This window comes from Trichechus manatus, unplaced genomic scaffold (assembly GCF_000243295.1).
Source record: "Trichechus manatus latirostris isolate Lorelei unplaced genomic scaffold, TriManLat1.0 scaffold00046, whole genome shotgun sequence".
Classification (NCBI taxonomy): domain Eukaryota; kingdom Metazoa; phylum Chordata; class Mammalia; order Sirenia; family Trichechidae; genus Trichechus; species Trichechus manatus.
Genome location: NW_004443982.1, coordinates 4,912,511 through 4,926,123, shown reverse-complemented (window position 1 = coordinate 4,926,123; position 13,613 = coordinate 4,912,511). Strand labels below are relative to the sequence as shown.

At 37.1% G+C, this 13,613-nt stretch overlaps 1 protein-coding gene across 2 annotated transcripts in view; it reads left to right on the top strand.

Annotated features, from left to right (window-relative positions):
- The window catches only part of ZNF81 (zinc finger protein 81), a 120,785-nt gene extending 107,710 nt beyond the window's left edge, over positions 1-13,075 (top strand). For both annotated transcript variants that reach the window (XM_023731879.1, XM_023731880.1), the window contains 3 exons: positions 1,831-1,957; positions 2,201-2,296; positions 8,939-13,075. In XM_023731879.1, coding sequence (XP_023587647.1) covers positions 1,831-1,957; positions 2,201-2,296; positions 8,939-10,647 — 1,932 coding nt within the window. In that variant the 3' untranslated portion in view covers positions 10,648-13,075. The remainder of the gene's footprint in view (positions 1-1,830; positions 1,958-2,200; positions 2,297-8,938) is intronic.
- The last annotated feature ends 538 nt before the right edge of the window (positions 13,076-13,613 follow it).

Sequence of the window (13,613 nt, the reverse complement as noted above, 5' to 3'; positions counted from 1 at the left end):
ATGTCTGGATTCTCAATTCTGTTCCATTGGTCTATGTATCTGTTGTTGTACCAGTACCAGGCTGTTTTGACTATTGTGGCGATATAATAGGTTCTAAAATCAGGTAGTGTGAGGCCTCCCACTTTGTTTTTCTTCTTGAGTAGTGCTTTACTTATCCAGGGCCTCTTCCCTTTCCATATGAAGTTGGTGATTTGTTTCTCCATCTCATTAAAAAATGCCTTTGGAATTTGGATCAGGATTGCATTGTATCTGTTGATTGCTTTGGGTAGATGAAGTTAATTTTGTATATGATATAAAGTGTGGGTCAAGGTTTGTTTTTTTCCCCCAATACTGATATCCAGTTGTTTCAGTACAGTTTTTTTAAAAGACTTTCCTTTCCACCATTGAATCGCATTGGCACCTTTTTCAAAAATCAGTTGTCCGTATATGTGTGGGTTTGTTTCTGGATTCTGTATTCTGTTCCATTGATATATCTGTCTGTCCTTACACCAATACCACACAGTCCGAATTACTATAGCTTTATAGTAAGCCTTAACATAAAAGAACATTGCCATTGAGTTGATTCTGACTCAGAGTGACTGTATAGGACAGAGTAGAACTGCCCCATAGGGTTTTCAAGGAGCAGCTGGTAGATTTAAACTGCTGACCTTTTGGTTAGCAGCCGTAGCTCTTAACCACTGCACCACCAGGGCTCCAAGTCTTAACATTAGGCAGTGTAAATCCTCCATACCTTTTCTTCATTTTCAGACTATTTGGGCTACTCTAGGTCCTTTGAATATCCATGTAAACTTTAAAATCTTCTTGTCAGTTTTCACTCCTAAAATGACAAATAATTGAACAAGTAGAAAACAAATCAGTAAGGTGATAGGCGATTCCAACAACACTTAGCCTGCTTGATCTATGTATTATAGAACCCTATACCCATCTACAGCAGACTATACATTCTTTTTAGGAACACATGGAACATTCCTATAGATAGACCATGTGCTGAAATCATACTGAGTATATTTTCTGACCACCATGGAATTAGAAATCAGCAATAAAATGATAGCAAGAGGAAATGGCCATATTTTTGTAGAGTAATTGAAAGTAATAGTAGAGGGAGCCCTGTGAAGTTTAAAAAAAACAAAAACAGGTGTCTTAGTTTGCTAGTGCCGCTGTAACAGAAATACAGCAAGTGGCTGGCTTTAAAGAACAAATTTATTTTCTCATAGTTCTGGAGGCTAAAAGTCCAAACCAGGGTCTCAGCCACCTCAATTCTTTTCTTGTTAGTAGCCCTGGGCATTCCTTGGTTCCTTGATGATCCTCACATGGCATCTGTCTTCTCCAGTTTTTGCATGTGTCTGTGTCTAATCTGCTCTTTATAATTCAAAAGTGATTAGGTTTAGGGCACACCCTACAATGATATGGCCTCATTAACATATCAAAGAAAACCCCTGTTTCCAAACAGAATTATATCCACAGGTATAGGGATTAGGATTCCAACCTGTATTTTGGGGGGGACACAGTTCAACCCATAACAGCACATATTCATGCTTCCTTCTAAAAGTTCTGGAAAATGAATTTCTCATAAAAATGAACAAAATAGGATCAAGATCAAATCTCATAAAACTGTTATTTTAAAAAACAAATGACTAAGTGTTGTATATAACAAATAGAAATTTTCAATGAGATATTTGTATCCTATACAATATTGTGTCTAACTTGGTGTTTTATAGGCATACTGTATGGTATATTATGGTGAAACATTATTAAAATAAACTTCCTATTTATCTTCTTCCCATCCCAAATGCTGACCATGTCACCTTGAACAGGATTGTGTTGTTACAGGTATCAGTGTCATTCGAGGATGTGACTGTGGACTTCAGCAGGGAGGAGTGGCGGCACTTGGACTCTGCTCAGAGACGCCTGTACCGTGATGTGACACTGGAGAACTACAGCCATCTGCTCTCAGTAGGTAAGTACAGCCATCCTGTGAATCTTCGAGGTGCTTCAGTTAGAGTTTTTCCATTCTCAGCTGCTGAGTGCTGCAGGACATCTGAAGTGTGTGATGATGTTGTCCTTGATTTGCCTGAGATTCTTCAGTCCCTTTTTAGCTCCGTGGTTATTACTCTGTTCCCAGTGAAATGTGGTTACTTTTCTGAAGAGCAAATGGAAAGCAACTAGCTGGACTCAATTCTGTGTCATGTCCTGTAAACAGGGTACCAAGTTCCCAAACCTGAGGTCATCTTCAAGTTGGAGCAAGGAGAAGAACCATGGACACTGGAAGCTGAAACCCTACATCAAAGCTATTCAGGTGAGTGAGTGTGACCCAGGCAGATGTGGGACATGGAAGTAGTTCTTTTTTTATTTTTCTAAGCAAGACGGATGCCCTTCTCGAAGGTTCTAAACTTTAGGAACTGCTTGAGGATATGTAACATTGGTCCCTCAGGTACCGAATTGCTCTCACTGTTCATTTGGCTTACCATATCCACTGTCTTTTTTTGCTTGACTTTTCTCCAGGAGAGTTTTCCCAATTCCTATTCTCTGAATCACATGCCAGGCTTACTGTGGATCTTGCTTTCTTGGCTATTCTCCAGTTTCATCACAATTTTTATGCTTCATTACTTAAACCCCACCCCATCCACAAGATCTTAGATTTTTATCATATACATTGAATTTTTAATGGATTTGTCTTCTTTGAAAATCACTGCTGGTGTTTCACTCCTATTCTTCCTAGTACTCTTTCATGTTCTTTTTCCTTTTATTTTCATCTTCTCACTCTAAAATGCCAATAGCCATCTACAACCAGCCTTACCTCCTATTTTCTTTGTAGATATCACCTTCAGATTTCTCACTCCTCTCCACCTTGCCTCTCTCCCACCTTCTGACTTTATAGTCACTGTTACTTAGCTTTTTTTCTTTTTAAATCAAATTTATTAAGGTATAATTTACATACAATAAAACATATCCATTTTAGGTGTACAGTTTGATAGTTTTGATAAAGGTATATACCAGTATAGCCAGCACCCTAATCATGATACATGACATTCCAGCACACAAAAACATTCCCTCATGCCCCTTGCAGTCAGTCCGGACTACCATCTCGGCTCCAGACAACCACTGGTATACTTTTTGTCATTATGGATTAGATTTGTCTTTATTAGAGTTTTGTATAAATGGAAGCATACCATACGTACTGTTTTGGGTCTAGCTTCATTTGTTCAGCAAAATGATTTTGAGATTCATCTATGTTCTCGAGTATATTACTAGTTTATTCCTTTTAAATGCTGAATACTGTCCTGTGATATGAACATATTTTATTTTGCTTATCTATATCTCTGTTGATGGACAGTAGTTATTACTTGGTTATTATGAATAAAACTGTAATGAACATTCTGATACACATCTGTGTGAGCATATGTTTACATTTCTTTTGGATAAATACCTAGGAGTGGAATTGCTAGATCATATAAGAAGTGAATGCTTACTTTTATAAGAAATTGTCAAAATGTCTTCCAAAGTACCATTTACATTCCCATCAGCACTACATGAGAATTCCTGTTGCTCTATGTCCTCACCAAAACTTGCTATCATCAGTCTCTTTAATTTTTGCTATATAGTGAGTGTGTAGTGGTATTTCATTGTGATTTTAAGTTGCATTCCCCTGATGGCTAATGATGTTAAACATCTTATCATGTGCTTATTGACCATTTGTATATCTTCTGTGAAGTGACTAAGTGTCAAATGTCTTTCGCATTTTTAATTGGGTTGTTTGATTATTCAGTTGTAAGAGTTGTTATATTTGCTGGGTACAACTCCTTTGTCAGATATATGTGTTGCTAACATTTTGTTCCAGTCTGTGGCTTGCAATTTCATTTTGTTAATTGGGTCTATCAAAGAGCAAACATTTTAAGTTTGACAAAGTCTAATTATCATTTTTTTCTTTTATCGTTAGTACTTTCTGTGACCTGTGTAAGAAATTTTTGCCTACCACAATTTCACAAAGGTTTTCTCATATTATTCTATCATTTTGCTTTTTTAATTTTGGCCTGTGATCCATTTTTTGGTACTATTTTTGTGTATGGTGTGACATAGGATTGATGTTTTTTTTTTTTTTTTTCCAATATGGATATCCAGTTGTTCCAGAACTATTTGTGGAAGAAACTTTCTTTTTCCTATTGAATCTCCTTGTCACATTTATAAAAAATCAACTGACTTTAACTTAACAACAAAAAGACAAACAAGCCAATCAGAAAGTGGGCAAAGGACTTCAATAGACATTTCACCAAAGACGATATACACATGGCCAACGAGCACATGAAAAGATGCTCAACGTCATTAGCCATTAGGGAGATGAAAATCAAAACCACAATGAAGATACCACCTCACTCCCACTAAAATGACTGTGATAAAAAAAAGTAAAACAACAGGTATTGGTGAGGATATGAAGAAATTGGAACCCTCATCCATTGCTGGTGGGAATGCAAAATGGTATAGCCACTGTGGAAAACAGTTTGGCGGTTCCTCAGAAAGGTGAACATAAAATTACCGTACAACCCAGCAATCTCAATCCTAGGTATATACCCAAAAGAATTGAAAGCAGGATCTCAAACAGCAACCTTACACCAATGTTCATTGCAGCACTATTCACAATAGCCAAAATGTGGAAACAACTGAAATGTCTATCAGCAGATGAATAGATAAACAAAATGTGATATATACATACAATGGAATATTACTCAGCCATAAAGAAAAATGAAATCCTGATTTATGCTACAACATGGATGAACCTTGGAACATTATGCAGAGTGAAATAAGTCAGTCGCAAAAGGATAAATACTGTATGATCACACTCGTATGAAATAGACAAATATATAGAAACCAAAGCTTGTTAGTGGTTACCATGGGTGGGAAGGAGAGAGACAGGGGGAATTATTGCTTAGGGGGCACTGAGTTTCTGTTTGATGGTGGTGGTATAATTTGGAAAGAGATAATGATAATGGTTTTACAACATGATAGATGTAATCAATGTTACTGAATTAATACATGTAAAAATTGTTGAATTGGCAAATGTTTTGTTATGTATATTTTTACCACAATAAAAAAGTCATGTTTAACTTAATATATAGATGGTTACATATATGATATTTATAGATAATGTGTATATGCACAGTTAGCATACGCACATCTATTTCTTTGCTCTGTTAGCTGAGAGGGTCTGAAAGAAATGACAACCCCGTAGTAATAAGCCCACCAAGTACCCAGATCTTGATTTCTAATACTATTCCACAATAAAGGGAGCCTGGGTAGTTCAAACCAGCCACTCCATGGAAGAGAGATGTGACAGTCTGCTTCCGTAAAGATTACAGCCTTGGAAACCCTATAGGGCAGTTCTGTTCTGTTGTATAGGGTCACTATGAGTCGGAATTAACTCGACAGCAACAGGTTTGGGTTTTTTATGGTTTGGGCTTCTTGGAGAAATGACTGGTTCTAGCACTGGTGCAGGAAACATACAAGATGAGCCTGGAGCATCCTGTAGTGCCTCAAAGTCAGGAAATGCTCAAAAACAAACCATTGATGGGAGTCTGTCAGAGGGGTACAGGAGCCAGTTGAAAGTGCTCCTAATGGCTAAAGCTGGAATAATTTGAGCAACGAAACAAATAAAGTAGTATTGGATTATAACCCAAAGTATAAAATAAATATCCTTTAGTCCATACTAATATAAATACATAATTGAATAAATAAATGGAGAAGAGACAAATCTCCCATGCAGAAGATTTCCAAATAAATTATATAGGTACTCCAGCGTGAAGGAGGGAGAGTATAACTCCCCACTCCTTAAATGGGGGCTACATACAGTGACTTCCTTTAAAAGAACACAGTATAGAAAGGCTGAAGAAGAGAGTAACTTTACAGTGGAGAAACCTTACAAACATTACTTCCGCCGTGTCATCAAAGTCAGTATCAGCAGTCATAAATCGTGTTTATAGTATGTACCTTTGATCCGATGCAAATGGCACTTTAACTTGTAATCTTTATCCCAAAAACCTTAATCCCAGTCTAATCATGAGAAAAACATTGGACAAATTTCAGTAGAGGGACATCTAACAATATACCTGACCTGTGCTCAAAACTGTCAAGGTCATTGTGAGTTGAATTGTGTCCCCCCAAAAGAGACGTTGAAGTCCTAACTCCCAGTACCCCCATTGTGAATGTGACCTTGTTTGGTAACCGAGTCTTTGAAGATATAATCAAGTTCAAATGAAGTCTGACTGGATTAGGGTTGGCCCTAAATCCAATGACTGGTATTTTCTTATAAGGAGAGCAAGATTCGGAGACACACAGAGGTACGAAGGCTATGTGATGCAGCTGCAAGCCAAGGAACACCAAGGATTGCTGGCAACCACCAGAAGTTAGGAAGAAGCAGGGAAGGATTCTTCCTTAAAGCCTTCAGAGGGAACATGGCCCTGCTGACACCTTGATTTTGGATTTCTAGGCTTTTAAATTGTGAGAGTATCTTTCTGTTGTTTTAAGCCACCCAGTTTGTGGCGATTTGTTATGGCAGTCCTAGGAAGCTAAACGGTCATGAAAAACAAAGAGAGTCTGTCTTAGAAACTATCACAGCCAAGAGGAGCCTAAGTAGACATGACAATTAAATGTAATTTGGTATCATAGATGGGATCTTGGAACAGAAAAAGAACATTAGATAAAAACTAAGGAAATCTGAATAAAGTACGGACTTCAGTTAATAACGATGTATCAATATTGGTTAATGATTTGTAACAAATGTACCAGCCTAATGTAAGATGTTAATAATAATAATAAGGAAATCTATGCGCAGAGGGTAACTGTTCTAACTGCCCAGTGTTTCTGTAAATCTAAAGCTGTTCTATAAAATAGTCTACTGATGAAAAAAAAAAACTACAAATAAAAGGCAAAGATTTTCAGACTTGATAAAAAAAACCAAGATCCATCGGTATTCTATTTATAAGATACACACTATAAATATAAAGGCACATAAAAGTTGAAAAGAATAAGAAGCATACCATGCATACAATAACCACAAGAAAGTTGGTGTGGGTTTATTAATATCAGACAAAGTAGACTTTACAGTAAGAAGTATCATGAGTGATAAAGAGGTACATTATATAATGATAAAATTTCAATAGGAACATATAAAAAAACTAAATTTGTATGCAGTTAATAACATAGCTTCAAAATACATAAACGTTGACAGTACTAAATGGATAGACAAATGCACAGTTGTAGTTGGAGATTTTAACATAACCTCTCTCTCTAACTGATAGAACAAGCAGACAAAAAAATCTGTAAGGATATAGAAGATTTAAATATGATAAACCAATATGACCTAATTGATATACATAGGTCACTACATCCAACAACTGTAGAATATACATTGTTTTTAAGTGGACATGGCACACTGACCAAAATAGGCCCTATGTAGGGACATAAAGCTAACTGCAACCAATTTCAGAGGGTTGAAGTCATTCACTGTATATTGTCTAACCACTGTTAAATTTGGTGATCTACGCTTGCAACTCAGGACATGTACAATAGAAACAACTAATAAAGCCAAAAGTTGGTTCTTTGAAGAGATTAGTACGATTAAATTGATAAATCTCTAGCAAGACTAATAGAGAAAAAGAAAGAGAAAACATACGTTACCAATGCCATGAATGAAAAAGGTAGCATCATTGCAGATCTTAGCGGTATTAAAAAGATATATTATGACCAACTTTATGCCAGCAAACGTAGTAACAGATGAAATGAGCATAGTCCTATAATTACTCTGCAATTGCTATTGTTTCTTTTTAAATGAATACTGTTTAGATATCCTTTCATCTTAATTTCTAGTGATATAACCACAAAACAGGTCTATATTTTCTTATGCTTGGATTATTCTGTTCCTAATGGGATTTGCAAACTCCACTCTTGTTTGTAGTTCATCTTAAATTCCACCGATAGATTTCATTACCTAAAACATTTAATTTTCTTTCACATTCTATTGAGAACATTGTTGTCTGGCCACACCAATTTGCAAAGGAGGCTAGCAAAGGTTATACGACTGGGTAGTCCATATGCCTGACTACAAGTCTATTAATGTGAAAGAATAGGGAAACATTCTCCATTCTAATGGACAACTTGCAGTTTCCACCACAAATGGCTTGTCCTCTCCCGTGTTTTATAATTTTGTATTAGATATCTGTAATTAAGTCCAAGAAAATAATTACACCTGGATGGAGAGTTGGAGTATAGACATCCATTTATTGTTTGTATAGGTCAGGATGGCTATGACTGCAGTGTTTTTCCGATAAAAATGAATAAAATGGGTTTGGGTCACATTAATTTGATATTGTTGCTAACAAGCAAGATGAAGGAGCAGGATTAGTGAGCGTTTAGAATTGAAAGCCAATGAGGACTTAGACTCTGAGCCACCTCCTCCAAACCTAGGTTCTCCACAGATATTTCCTCCCTTAAAACCCTTGTTTTTTTTTAATCTTCTGTCCACCCTACTAGATAGCCAAGCCTCCTACCAAAGTAGAACTAGACTGCTTATGTTGAATTCCAATATACAACACTTAATAACCATGTTTTAGGGAAAGTGATATAACCATTCTAAGCTTCACTTTCCTTGTCTGCAAAAGATTGATAATAGTAGATACCTCATAGGGCTTTTGAACGGATTAAATGACTTCATATCTATATATGCATGTATATAGTTCTTAGTGCCTGGAACATTATAAGTGCCATATAAGTTCTTGGCATATAACAAATGCTACATATGTATTTCCTGTCATTTTCATCATTGTCATCTCTGTCATCATCATGTCAGATTTACTGGTTCCCCTGTGTTCAATCTGGATTAGTTTACATACCTTCTTAGTCTCCTGCTGTCTAAGCTTTGTGTCATTTTCTATTTGTCTTTCTCTTTTAGATAGCAAATTTGGGATTGAGACCTCACAACGTAGAACTACTGAAAAAGCTACATTTCATAGTGAAATGGAGGATGAAGATACAAGAGATGATTCATTGTATTCCATTTTAGAAGAACTGTGGCAAGATGCTGAACAGATAGAAAGATATCAGGAAAAACAAAACAAACCTCTGAATCATACTGCTTTTGTCAACAAGAAAATATTGACTACAGAGTGGGATTATGAAAATAAAGATATTGGAAAATTTGATTATCCAAGCCCAAACCTTATTCCTTTACAGAAAAGACCCCATAAACGTGATTGCATTGGAAAGAGTTTTAAGCATAATTTAGACTTACATATTCATAATAAAAACAATGCAACAAAGAACTTTGATAAAATTATTGGACATAGTCAAGTTTTCCCCCAGAGTTGTTCTTATGCTAGCCACGAAAATACTCATACAGGAGTGAAATTACATGGAAGTAATCAGTGTGGAAAACTCCTCAGCCTCAAACAAGCACTCAGTCAAAATGTGAAATTTCCTGTGGGGGAGAAAGCAAACACATGTACTGAATTTGGGAAAATCTTTGCCCAGAAGTCACACCTGTTTTCACCCCAGGGAATTCATACTGTGGAAAAACCTCATGAACTTAGCAAATGTGTAAATGTTTTTACACAGAAGCAGCTGCTCAGTATATATCTGAGCGTTCATAGAGATGAAAAACTACATATATGTACTGAATGTGGGAAGGCCTTCATCCATAATTCAGAATTAATTATGCATGAGAAAACTCATACCAGAGAGAAACCCTATAAATGCAGTGAATGTGGAAAATCATTTTTCCAAATGTCATCTCTATTTAGGCATCAGACAACTCATACTGGAGAAAAACTCTATGAATGCAGTGAGTGTGGGAAAGGCTTCTCCCTGAACTCAGCCCTCAATATACATCAGAAAATTCATACTGGAGAGAGACACCACAAATGTAGTGAGTGTGGGAAAGCCTTTACCCAAAAATCAACACTCAGGATGCATCAGAGAATTCATACAGGAGAGAGATCCTATATATGTACTGAGTGTGGGCAGGCCTTCATCCAGAAGGCACACTTGATTGCACATCAAAGAATTCATACTGGAGAGAAGCCTTATGAATGCAGTGAGTGTGGGAAATCCTTCCCTTCCAAGTCACAACTTCAGATGCATAAGCGAATCCATACAGGAGAGAAACCCTATATATGTACTGAATGTGGGAAGGCCTTCACCAACAGGTCAAATCTCAATACCCACCAAAAATCCCATACTGGAGAGAAGTCTTATATATGTGCTGAATGTGGGAAGGCTTTCACTGACAGATCAAATTTCAATAAACATCAGACAATTCATACTGGAGAGAAACCCTATGTTTGTACAGATTGTGGGAGGGCCTTCATCCAGAAGTCAGAGTTAATCACACATCAGAGAATTCATACTACAGAGAAGCCTTATAAATGCCCTGACTGTGAGAAATCTTTCTCCAAGAAACCACATCTCAAAGTACATCAGCGAATTCACACAGGAGAGAAACCATATATATGTGCAGAATGTGGGAAAGCCTTCACTGACAGGTCAAATTTCAATAAACACCAGACAATTCATACTGGAGATAAACCCTATAAATGCAGTGACTGTGGAAAGGGTTTCACACAGAAATCAGTTCTTAGTATGCATCGCAATATTCATACGTGAAAGTAACCCTGTTTCTTGAAAATTAGAACGCCTTATCACAGAAGTCAGGTCTAAGTGTATATTATAGAATTCACCTAAGGTAGATCCTATGTGAATATATAAGGAAAAGCGTTCATCAGGTTCTTTCACCTGAGATGAGAAAAATTATTTAGAAGAGGGGGAATTTTCCATATTTGCACAGCCTCACAAAGTAGAACTCATGCTGGGAAAAACTGCTGTCAGTTTTCTGCATTAGGAAAAGCCTTTTTATAGAAAGTTATAGGCAAATTGTTACCAAATTATAGGAAGGATGGTGTGAAATTATGTAAATGACAGTCATGATTACTTTGGTATATTAAGCAATTTACAAAATGAAAGGCAAACAATATATGTGGTGTGTAATTGTAGTCTCACTTCTATATTGAGTGTGTGGCAGAACACATTGTATAACAGAAGGAGTAGTTGAACTGAAATTATTTTTTGAATTAGGCATAATTGTGTCTATAAAATATGTTGCCCAGTAGCTATGAGTTGGAGTCAACTCAATGGCAACGGGTTTGGTTTTTGTTTTTGAATATTTTTATCAAGTGAATACACAATTTAAGTCATGTCTTTATATATACAGACGTCTGCAGATATAATTTTACATAAATACATAATACAATCCTACCATACATACTGGTGTTCATGACATAGTATTTTTATTTTCTTTCATTGTGGTAGAATGCAAAATAGCCACAGATTCCTCCCATCCCTTTATGCATGTCCCTTTACGTTGTTACTTTGCTGTTTTTCTTATTAAGAGAGTTTCTTTCTCCTTAACTCTGAGCTTGGCCATGTGACTTGCTTTGAACAATGGAACATTAGCAAAGAGATTCAAGAAGAGACTTGAAAAGCATGAAAAGCCTACTTTGAGGCTTTTACCTTCTCTTCGTACTCTTTGGAATCTTGAGACCTCCGTGTGAAATATTTTTTGGTGCTTGAGACCTTCTCAGCTAAACAAAAGGGCTTCTAAAAATCTGTACAGCATTGTCCCACAGCAGCCTGACATTGCACAAAGCAAAGAGAGGCCTATCTTAAAAAGAATTGTCGATGTGGCATTTGGGGCATGGAGTAGATCCGAACCAGATTCATAGGAAGCCCATAATGTTTTTAAAGGGAGTTTTACTAGTGAAATTGCTTCCAGGATGGACTTAAAGGGTCTAAACCAGTTCAAATGAAAAGTGGCCTCTGGACTCCTCTCCCTAACTTCTGTGAACAGGAAGCAAGCTGAGAAAGCTACTCAACTGCAAACATGAACCAGTTCTTGTGAGAAAAGAAGGGCATCTCAGAAGACCCAAGAACAGTATAGTAAAATGGACTGGGGAGCCACTCCCAGGGAGAACTGTGCCAAAATCGAGAAACATTATCTGCACTTGGAGTAGGGGGACCTGCAGCATTTACTCTGTTTTATTTCAGATAGTTATGGACCAGTGAGTGTTACGTGCCTCTTCTTCCCGTTTTTTGAATGGGAGTGTCTCTTGCAGTTATAGTGTGTGTGTCTATGCATATATATAAAATTGTGTTTGCAGGGGTTAGATAACTTGTCATTTAGCTCACAGGTCTCTGGATCAAGAAACTGGGAAACTGCACCCAGGAAGCCTCAGCCATATCTAGACCTGATGCAGGAGACTTGAGCTCCTGGATTTGAACCTGATGCCATAATTGGGATGAAACATTTGGAGGTCCCAGAATGGGGGTGAACATATTTTGCATGAGGGAGTCATATGAATGATTTTTTTTTCCATAGGACAGACTGTAGTATAGAAAAATGCTAGACTTTTTCCATCCCTGCATGTATGTCATTTCAATCTTTTTTCTCATGTTTCAGTTAGGACAATTTCCACTGACCTATCTTCAAGTCACTGATTCCCCACCCCTACCCCAGACTCTGTCTAGTCTACTGATGAACCTGCTGATGACATTCTTCATCTCAGTTGTTTTCTTACTACTAGCATTTTCATTGGACTCACCGTTTTCATCTCTTTACTGTAATTCCCCATCTGTTCATGCACATTATTCATGTTTTTTACTATAACGTTTAACATATTAGTCATAGTTATTTTAAATTTTCTGCCTGATATTTCCAACAGCTGGGTCAACTAAGTCTAGGTCAGTTGATTGCTTTATTTCTTGACAGTGGGTTGTTCTCGCTGTTTTGTGTCTAATAATTTTTTTAATATTGTGTTTTAGGTGAAAGTACAGAGAAAATTAGTTTCCCATTTAACAAATTGTACACAAAGTTCCATGACATTGGTTGCAATCCCCAACACTCTACCCATTTTTGCCCTGGGTTCCCAGTTACCTTTCATCTGGTTTTCCTACCCCTTGCTGCCTTCTCATTTATATTTTTGGGCAAATGTTGCCCTTTTGGTATTGTATAATTGTTTATTCTATGGAGCACATTCTTTTCGGGTATTATTGTTTGTTTTATAGGCCTGTCTATTGCTTGGCTGGAAGTTGGTTTCCAGGAATGGCTGCAGTTCCAAGTCAGAGGGGTGTCATAGGGCCATAGCCTTGGGGGTTCCTCCAGTCTCTGTCCGGCCAATAAGTCTGCTCTTTTTTTGTGAATTTGATTTTTTCTATGTTTTTCTCTCACTCTGTCCGAGACCCTTTATTGTGATCCGGGTGAGAGCAGTCAGTAGTGATAGCTGGCACCATCTAGTCTTAAGTTCTTGTAGGCTGTGGTGCATATGGTCCATTAGTCCTTTGAACTAATTGCACCCTTGTCATTGTTTTCTTCATTCACTTTTACTGTGGATGGGAAGAGACCACTAGTTGTATTTTAGATAGCCACTCGCAAGCTTTTAAGATCCCAGATGCTACTCAACAAAGTAGGATGTAGAACATTGTCTTTATGCACTATGTTATGCCATATGTTACGTAAATGTCCCCTGAGTCTGTGATCCTTAGCCTTCAAGCCTAATATCTTCGTCCCAGGGCATGTT